Raw genomic sequence first — 10,604 nt, 5'->3', positions numbered from 1 at the left:
ACAGAAGAAAGGTTTTCAGAATAGGTGATGTGTGAACAATTACACATCAGCATAAAGCAACACATGACTGTACAACAATAACAAAGGTGAGATCACACTGCACCTCTTATTCAGCAAAAGACATCATTTGAGCTCACAAGACAGCAAAAGCCGTGAGGTTCTCGATCACATGAAACCAGCAGTTGGGATACAATGTTTGAGAAATGTCAGCTCCAGCAAAAAGAAAACGTTATGTGATTTAACACGAATAGACCATTACATACATTTTGAGGTTGGTGAAAATAACTCAAACAAGCAAGATTATCAATAAGAGAGGCAGCATCTACTGGCTAATAATCTAAAATGAGGAAAAACAAGACAGTATTCCAGTATTTGCCTGGCCTGCACAAACAAAAAGAGTGTGTGAGTTACCTGTACTGTTCACATGATACATTGAGTATTATGTTCATTTCCCCAGCATTAATTCCATCAGTACAAAATTGTAATTGCTTCTACCTTGCCCCCTTTTTTAGTTTTTTGGGTGCGCTGTTAATTATAGTTTAATTTAGTTCAACTCTGCGCTTCCTGCAGATGTTGAAAATTAAAAAAAAAGCCTATTGTATCATGAATATGATGGATTATGTATGTTGAGCTGCTGGGAGGCTTTTGATGTGACATGTCAGTGCAAGAAGTGTGGAGTTTCACTGATGGCAGCTTAACCACCATAATAAAAGAAACCAACTAGCTAAAATAACTAAGCGGAAGCCACCGGAAATCAAAGAAAAAGGAGAGTTCAATAAAACCTATTTTGCTATTTGCGTCTGTTGGCCTATTGTGAAAAAAGGCAGTTTTTTTATACCCCTATTGTCTTAAATTATACAAAATTAGCGCAATTCATTCGTGAGGGATGTAGTGAAGTACATTGTGTTGTACAGCTACTTTGTGTTGCGGTGAGGAGACTGCAGGGCGAAGGTTGAAGCCTTTTTATGTGAGAAACAGACCTAAATCAAAACTTACAGTGCTACAATAATGTATAGAAGAAAAACTACCTGCTCTTAACACAGGAAATAGATAATAAAAAGTTAAAGGGCTTTTGTTTCACCCTCTTCCTCAGCAGTGATTATTTCTCTTTGCATGAAGCAGTTAAACTCTAAAACAGCGTTCTTAAGACGGTGACTAGCAAAGCATCGACAACGGGCCGGCCCGGACGCAAATAGCAGGAGTGCAAATTATAACACAACCAACTTCCTCAAGCACAATCCTAATCTAGATAATCAAACATTAGTGTTGGACCTCTAAGGGCCGGATAGGGAGACCGAAAAAATTGGATCGGTTCATCCCTAACAGTGACTATAACTTCCATCATATTTAACAGCATGGTTTACTGACATTCTCACTGGCAATAAGGAGATGTTACAAATGCTTAACATGTCCCACTCTGGACCCAGAGATCTCCCTGTAGAGCCCCGATGTCCTCGTGGATGCATTAAGATGAATAGTGTTGGCCCCTGAGTCTCGATTCCTCAAGCACTCCACCGCAATGAACACTTCCTCCAGCTTGGTTGACTTGCACGGTTCAGGAAGCAACAACAACAACAACTACAACAGCAACAACACAAGACATAAATGAAGACAGAAGCAGTGAAAGCGCTCGTCCAGCCGTGGTCATGACGCACACATTCACAGCGTGCAGGGAAGCTTAGATATAAAGTTATTGTATATAAACTATGCTAGAAACTCCTCCCCGGAACCGCTCTTGAACGCTACTTTAAGGACACACACACACACACACACACACACACGTACAGTGTGGTTTACCATGTATGTACAAGCTCCAGATGGAGCAATGCAAAGGTCACTCATCCCATCTGAAAATGAACTCCAATCTGTGCCGATACCAGCGAGTATACCATTCCAAATATGATGTGAGCTTTAAAAACAGCCCCAAAACATGTTTAATGTTAGTTTTTGTATATATCGTTAGTACAGCTCTACAGTACAATGGGGTAAGCCCTTGCTTTGAAAAAATATAACTACTTTTTTATTAAACAAGGGTTAGTCCAGTAATGCAGCGTCAAGCTATCACTGGCCTTTGTTGTAAAACGGGTTACACGTTTTAAAAGGGCCCTCTACCAATTAGTTTTCAAAGATTAGTTCACTTTAAAAAATTGCGAAAAACACCTCTGATGATGTCATCGTGTCCGATGATGTCATTTGGGATTCTCAGCTCAGGCTTCAGGCATGTTCTACAAAAAGCCTGCGCAATAAACGACGGGGTTCAAAGTGTGAAAGACAGACTGCCAGGCTAATAAAATGATGCGTCCAGTTGCATCGCGGGAAATGTAGATGACGTTTTTGAAATTTTACCCATAGATATTAACACACTGGCAGGGCAATACTAAACTTTTCAAGGTTAAAAAAAAGCTAAAATACACAAAATACATGTCATTTCAACTCTAGCAAAAGTATCCGGATGTTTGAAAATGGATATTAGAGATGAATGTGTCACTGAAATGCCACAGCACTGGTTTCCTAAGAGCATAGTCAAACTGAAACAACAATTAGTTGGTGGAGAAGACACAAAAAATAGCTCTAAGGAAATTACCACCTCTACCACTCCGTTGCTACTTTGAGTGATTCAAGTCTTACGTAATACATTATCATTTACTGCGAAAAAAGTGAGTAAATCAAGTGTTAAATAAATGTAATATACAGGATGTATGTATCTACTAATGAGACACTACGACCTGTAGTACGCCGTGGACACACACATGCATTACAAACACGCTAACCAGGATGGGTTCAGCCGGCGGCTTCAGAAAGGACATCTTGTGTCGGCTCCAGCAGTGTCAAAGTGTAACGCTGAAAATGGCATGAAACATGCGTGGACACGTCTCTCAGTTCGGCTACAGTTGACTCGAAAGACTATATGAAAATATCGGAAAAAAAGAACCTCCGCTCATCACGCACACGTTAAAATAAGACATCCCTGAAAGTCCGCTGAGGATGACTGTGTGTGGCTGTGAAGGCCTTGGATTCTGCTCTACAGTATGTTGCCAACAGCAAGCACAATTCTTAGTATCAAACAAGGGATTTCACCTGAGTTAATACAACAGTCTGTACGAAATACTAGTACATTTATTTGTAAAAAAACAAACAAAAAAAACCTGTGTTAAATAGACAACTCTAAATTTGAATAAGTCTAGATTTTCACATGACAGCGTGGAGAGAGATGCTGTAAATCTATTCTCTAAGGCTCCAGTAAGCACTTGTTTATTTACATATGAGCTCTAATCCTCTTGTGAATAATTTCCAGACCTGACAAAGACAATACTTTCATCCTCGTATAAGCCTCCATCTTAAAAGAGCAGATAGGTCGGCTAAAGGCAAAAAAAGGAAAGGAAGAGTCTCTTCTGACACTCTTTCATCTAACATCCTCCCTGAACTCAGGGATCTAACTCTAGTTAGCATCTTCTGACACATTTAGGCTAGGATGATGAGTCCCTCAATTCCTGTCCTTTTTCGCGTCCACTTCTCTTCCTCTTTTCTCCCAGAGATTGGCAGAAAGTGAAAATGGATAAGGGAGAAAAGGTTGAATCTACGGGGGGGTCGCCCTGTCACCTCGGAGTGAGGGCGAAATAAAAGTCCCAACTGCGCTGCAAACTGCTCCACCTCTGCTGCAGATCCCCGTCCAGGAGCCTTTCGCAGTGTTGCGTTAGGAGGCCCCCTTCAACCAAAGGCCCTGTCACCGTACAGTGGGCTCAGACGAGAGATAACCGCTCCAAAAGCCGACAGAATGCGGGTCAGGTCACAGGAGGTCGTCGTAGTCCAGCAGCTTGGAGTGCTGGCGGCTCTTCCACAGGCGGAACAAACGGAAGTCAAAGTACATCTCGATCATCTCTTTGCCTGAGAAAAGATCAAGATTACACAGCGTTACCCCGCCCATTAGACCATATCATCAGGACACGACAGTTTTCATTAGTTTGAATAAGCGCAGCGACTTGCACCAAATAACTGAAACCTAAATATTTCAATATGACTAACTTATACATTTTTGTACTAGTGGAGGTGGCAAGGTACTCAGTGTTGCCAGATTGGAAATGGCGTAGTATCGTACCAAAGGCTTAATATGGTTGTAATTGGAGGATCATTATTGTGCATCTGGCAACACTGAGATCAGTCGACCAATATCAGTTCTCTCTACAGTCAGAGCTGGCGCAAGAAGATGAACGTAAGATACCGTTTACAAAACTTGTGAGGGCGTAATAACTAGTTTGTGAAAGACCCAGAGAAACACAAATAACCAACGAGGCAAAATCCCGGAAATTTTTGGGAAACCCTGCCGGACGTATTTTTTAGGTCTCGAAAAGAGGACGTGTCCGGGAAAAAGAGGACGTCTGGTCACCCTAGTTAAGCAGGTAACGTTAGCCAGTTACGCTAACATTGTTAACGCCAAGGTTTACATTAACATGGCCTAAAAATTAGACTCCAGATTTAAGTTTTTTAAATGCAGGCTACAAAATGTTCTTTATAAATGCATAATGTTTATGAATTCAGTGGACAATGCTATTGAATAATCATGATCTCAATATTGACCATCACAATCGTGACCCAGATTTTTTGCGATGGTCAAGCAGCCCAAACTGAACTGAACACAGCAAGGACTAAACTGTCCTTGCTGTGAAGCTAATGTTGCTGTTGGCTCGCTAGCGGAATTAGCACAGCAATAATGCATAGCAATAATGATTTGCTGCTTATGGTACATGAACACCAAGCCTTTTTAGGGTGAGTTTACTCGCTCAACTTTATGTGGTTATTGTTGCTTTATTCGCGGTGTAGATGGGGCGTGGCTTATCTCTGTGGAACTTTGTAAAAACAGTTACTATTTCTGCCTTCCACCATTGAAATAACCACTAGTTCTGCTTTATACTTGTTGTGGCAGTCCCACAAACATCAGGGCATCAAACGCCCATGAGTGGGTTCATAATATTATCCGTAGGCACACACAGCTCCGACTCCTCCAGGAAGAGCGTCTAATTAACGGCCGGACCAGCAGCAGTTTAATTCAGCAACGTGCCATTCGCATCATTCAGGTAACCGTTCCAGTAAACAATGTCTGCTTTGTGTGTTGTTAAAGTTGGACCTGTTTTCTATCGAGGTTATGATGCTATGTGAGATCAATACAAAGGTGGACTCGGTGACCGTGAGATTATTGATGTGAATGTACGTGTCATCAATTTTGCTGTCAATAGTGTGATCGTGGCAGAAGCAGGATCTGGTCATTGGGCTTGGGTTGATTTTCTGTCATGGCGTCATCAGTCATTGCATTGGTCATTTTCTAAATAAAGGACATGCTTGCTGATTTTAGGAGGTCATCCGTTCAATAGTCTTTGTCCAACATGAAACGATACTGCTGCTGTAACTATATGGGTATCTCTATACTATGCATACACCGTTGAATTTTTCCTCTTTAGAAGTTGCTACTTTCTTGGGAAAGTGAATCCGTTTATTATTTGTGGTGATTATTTTTTTTAATTACGAGCGGCATGACACAGTAATGTCATGTTGGTATAGACTGAAATAGTATTTCTACATTCATGGTTCCCAGATGATAAATCCTACTGACTTTCGTGATCCCTCACTTCTCCTCAGGCGCCATCAGCAGGTCAAAGTTTTCTCTCATCTTGTGAAATATCTCTTGAAAGAATTGTACGAAATGTGACCTTTTATCTCGAATCATAACAAGGACAAAATCATAATTTGCCAGATTCTTCGGTAACCTGCAAAAATAATCCGTCATCAGCCTCAGCTGCATGCTAGTAATTTCTAAAGTAATGCCCTCTGACCTACACAACAAATACTTCATAGACATTGTGTCAACCAACACGCTTCATATCATCACTCCTATTTCACGATTCCTCTGCTAAATGCATTGCAAAGATCCACACTCTACTTTCATCAGACACTGAGGTTGAAAGGCTGATCTCTGTTCTGTAGAATTATATCATTTTCTTGTATTTCTAATATTATTTGTTAGACCCCTTGCCTTCCTGTCTTTGTGAAGTGAGGTTGAAGTTGTCGGAGTAGACCGGCTATAAAGAACACACCTTGGGTTTCTCCCATCCCCCCGACCCGGCTCCTTGCAGAGTAACCAGCTCCGGGCTTCCACTAATTTGGCCTAATGGTAAGTTGTGTTTAAGCACTTTATTATTGTCTTTATGCCGCTCGTATAATTTTATTACGTCATATTTATCGGTCCGTAAAAATATTGTGTGACAGGAAACTGGTCCGTGGCGCAAAAAAGCTTGGGGACCACTGTGTTAGACAATATAACCCCTGTTGCTATTGGCTCCATGTACTATTATGCAGTAAATTTCATATTTTACTCTTACCAAGCCAATCTTCTCTGGAATCATCTGTCTGCACAAATTCCAAAGACTTCTTCAGTCGACCCATTCAAAATTAAACTTCACTACTTGTGTTTCAGCCTTCGACCTCACTTAGTCTGCCTTGACATGCTGAACTATGGTTAACAGACATATACACAGTTTGAATATGTTTTTTTGTTATTGCTGCTGGTGTTTTTAATGTATTGTGTGTCTAACGTTTGTTTACGTGCAGTTTCTTTCACTTCTATATGCAGCTCGTTGCTGTTTTCATTTTAGGTACAGCCCTTTAAGGTTGTGTGATATTGATATTGAGCTCTAATAAACTTCGACCTGACCACATCTAGCACACTGATGAATATAAAATACATGGTGCCGATTGCTTCTTCACAGCTTGCATGTGTGGAGAGAATCCGTAAGAACGTTGGCTCGATGGAAGATGGGGAAACACGTAGGGGGATAACGACATTTTCATGGGAAAATAATTAGCATTGCATCGATGGGTGTCGGGAAGATGAGTGATGAGGGATGCCGAGATCACACCTGTGTATTTACTCATGTTCCCTAATGTGCATTCTCCACGGCCCGCCGCCATTGATTAATGGCCGCTATTAAGATTCAGTGCATGAATGTTTTTTGCATGTGAGATAAACAGACGTAAGGAATCTAACGCGCTTGAGCTTGAAACTATGTTGCAGGTGCGCGAGTCCTGCTCTCACCCTCTGCAGACAGCTCCAGTGGGGACTTGAAGTCGACCGAGGACGGTCTCAGCAGCCTTTTCAGAGTCTGGATCAGCTGTGTGGAGGGAGAGAGAGAGGGAGAGAGAGAGTTACTGCGAGGAACTGCTTCATTCCAAAATGCCATCGGGCGTTTTGAAAAAGGAAAAACCAAAACCAACCAGTGCAGAAAGCCGCCTGTACGCGGAGGGCAAGCCCTGCAGCACTTTGATTCCATGCGGTGCTGCAGCTCGAGTGTGCAGGCAAAGGTCAACATGCCACTCACACTGCAATATGAGTGAAAGGCACTCATGGAAATTTGCTCCGTTCACATAGAGGCATCCATGAGCGGGGCCCCTGTCGTGGTTTCCATACGGGGAGGTCAACTCACTGGAGCCGCTTTCGAGAGCTGAGACAGACACTTATGTTTTACATTAATGAGGACGTTTCTTTCTCCTCAAACTATTAGTAGAGAAGATCTGTACAGCTCTTTTTCCCCTTTCTCTTAATAAAGAATTTCCATATACAATTCCCTGTAGGAATGGTTGGTAAATTAACGCAGAGTCACTTTAAATCCTTTTACTGAGTAACAGAAAAAATAAATGAAACTCCTCTTCAACGGAAAATGCAGTCTCAAAATGTGTTTCTTAATGCGCTTAAAAATAGCTTCCCTTTCACTCTCTAACCAAAACATACACCTGGCTGTACTCAGGTGATGTCTACATATAACGTTGACGCCCCCTGACATCATCATAGCGTCATCATAATCGAATCAAACAAACCAGTGAAACACAAATCATATAGTGGCTTCTACAGTCTCTCCATTGCAAAATGTATTTTTAAGAAATTCCCACCTCATAGTTGTATTCTTCTACCAACCGGTCAAATAGTTGATTACACACACATTCGTGAGACATTACAAATAGGGGCGGACGTGAGGTCACGGTGACCTTCACCTTTGACCTCTCACATAGAAATTGTTCGTCCTGGAGTTGATGGCTCACGTCTCCTTCCAAGGAAACCATACGGGAGGAGAGGAAGCGAGGACATACGCTTTTGGGGAAAGGAGACAGTGTTTCCTCGCTCCCCAGACCAGAAACAAAAGCTTTGAGACGGCCTTCTTCAAGATGGCCGACCAGGACAATAATTCCTGTGGCTGACATGAAGACATATAAATGAAAATATATGCTGCGTGTGCTGGTCTGATTATTATTGAGTTTGTGGACATGTGGACTGAAATGACTTTGAAAGCCTTAAAAATGTGTCTCTATTTTTGTCCTTCATGTTGTTAACCTTTTATTTTGAGGATTTGGAGTTTTAAAGTCGTATGATTCAGAGAACAGTCGTGCGTCTCCTTGCCCGAGTGTCAAAACATCGAAGCAAGAGCTTCAGTAGTCTTTCAAGGATTGTGCCCACGAACCAGGTCGTGGGCTGAACCCGCGCCACCTGACTCAACCAAAGACGGGTGATTCACCGCTGCATCATCATCAGTAGCTCTCGCTGGGTTTTGGGACACCGACCGAGCTTCTGCGGGCTGCATTTCAGTGTGACCTGAATAACTCCATAATTTGCACTGCCCCTGTTGAATGAAGCAGTGAAAGACACCAGAGATGGGGGGACATGATCCCGAATCCGTGTGTACGCTTTTATTTTCTCATTTGTTCTTTGAGAGTTTTACACAGCAAACACATCGACTGTATCCCTCCATGATGTGTTTATCTGGAGGCCCAAAATCACAAATACAAAACTTGCCTCGGAGGGCTTAACAATCTGTACACATGACATTTCTGTTCCAGGACCTCACATCAGATCAAGACAAACTCCCTTAAATAAAGATATTAAAAACCCTTTCACAGGAAAAAAGGGAAGAAACCTTTAGGAGAGCAACAGAGGAGGATCCCTCTCCCCGGATGGACAGAAGAAACAGATGTCATGTGACCAGAATGAGCAACGTAACAGAGTTACAGCACATTACATGACTATGACAGAAATTATTCATATAATGAGTAGTAGGCATGGACCACGAGGCACAATGCTTAGCTTAGCTTAGCACAACACACTGGAAACAGTGAGCGACGCTCTGACTAAAAAGGTATCCGAATGTGCTTTCCAGCTTTGATACGTCATGTTGGTCTCATGGGGGTTTGCATCCCTGACTATTTATTCTCTTATCGTCACTGTGCGGTTGCCAGGCAACCAGCCACTCTGTATAATCTTGTATTCCTTAACATATGGAGGATGACATATGTTTAAGCCATAAAAGGTTGGAAGACAACAAAATCAATTTGTGAGAGACCAAGTGTGCATCATCCGTTACAGCTCTGAAGGTGGGCTGATGCCATGGTCTCTGGATAATGAAGAGGGATCTGAACACAGAGGGGGGTGGAGTTTAGTTTAGTTTCTCACACGTCAGCAGGTGAGCTGCATAGAAACCGTTTGAGGTGTACAGGAATGTCCTCATATACCTTAATACCATATTTACTTTAAATTTTTATGGCTGCCTGTGCAGCTGTGCTGCAATGTCTTGTCTGTGCAGGGTGTCAGTGCCGTGGTTTTATTGGATTGATTTGGATAACATCTATTGTTGTTGACCTGACGAGGTGGGGCTCTCCCCTTGCTGCATTGGCCCTCGCCAGGCGCGTTTCCTCCGCTGCGGCGCGACCGGCTCTAGGTCGGCTTGGAAAGGCTTTGGCGAAGGTGGCACGCCGGCTCTGGGCATGTGCTGGGGAGGGACGGGGGCCCCAGCGTAACTGAGCGTTGCTTGGCGTCGGAGTCCGCTCCGATGGTTAAAGTGGCCTCGGTCCACATCAGTCAACACGGGCGTCTTCTTTTTTTTTTTCATCTCGTGACCTGCCTCCGTGCTCGCGGTGGTGCCATGCGGCTCCGCGGGTTGGGTGTGTGCTGTCCACACATGAATGAACGCACCGTGTATTGAGTGTGTCGGTCTGACAGTAACTCCAGGGACACTTTTCCCCCCCAGTGCGCCCGTGATGTGGAATATACAGCACTCATTGAAGGCCTATGTCTGAAACCCACGACCCACAAAGTCAGAGAAGTTCTTTCACATGCAGTCTCTAAAAAGAGAAAATTAGAACCTTTAACCAAGAATGGACAGATTTTAACTAGCAGTACAGTCTGCCTACGGGCAGTTCAAAACCAGTGTGCCTCATGTGTTCAGAGACCGTGGCGATTATAAAACGTGTCAATGTGAAGTTCCACTATGAGGCTAAGCACAGATCTTTTGAGAAAACGTACCTATTCACATCTGACATGAAGGCACAGCAAATAAACATAAGAGCCCAAAATGATCAGAATCCTCACACAATAATTAACTGTCCAGCTATGATGTTGACGGAGAAGGAAATGAGCTGGAACAAGTGGTTTCCATAACCAGAGGTAAAGTCCCTGCACGCAAATTTCTCTTTTTAGAAGATGAGAAGAAAATAACACCCGGGCTCTTTTGGTTGACATCCCTTCACACCTGAATGAACTGAGTTTAAAGCTGCAGGGCAAGTCAGTTGAG

The 10,604-nt window shown here is 42.9% G+C and overlaps 1 protein-coding gene across 1 annotated transcript in view; it reads right to left on the bottom strand.

Annotated features, from left to right (window-relative positions):
- Nucleotides 1–778: 778 nt before the first annotated feature.
- The window catches only part of nsmfb (NMDA receptor synaptonuclear signaling and neuronal migration factor b), a 44,707-nt gene continuing 34,881 nt past the window's right edge, over nt 779–10,604 (bottom strand). The window contains exons 15-16 of the mRNA XM_068566687.1: nt 7,085–7,160; nt 779–3,885 (exon numbers count right to left, since the gene is read on the bottom strand). Of these exons, the coding sequence (XP_068422788.1) occupies nt 3,788–3,885; nt 7,085–7,160 (174 nt within the window). The 3' untranslated portion in view covers nt 779–3,787. The remainder of the gene's footprint in view (nt 3,886–7,084; nt 7,161–10,604) is intronic.

Source organism: Clinocottus analis, unplaced genomic scaffold, assembly GCF_023055335.1.
Source record: "Clinocottus analis isolate CAN_PGR_092001 unplaced genomic scaffold, fCliAna1.0.p SCAF_7, whole genome shotgun sequence".
Classification (NCBI taxonomy): domain Eukaryota; kingdom Metazoa; phylum Chordata; class Actinopteri; order Perciformes; family Cottidae; genus Clinocottus; species Clinocottus analis.
Note: the sequence above shows the minus strand (reverse complement) of the source record. Positions and strands in the feature narration are given on the sequence as shown.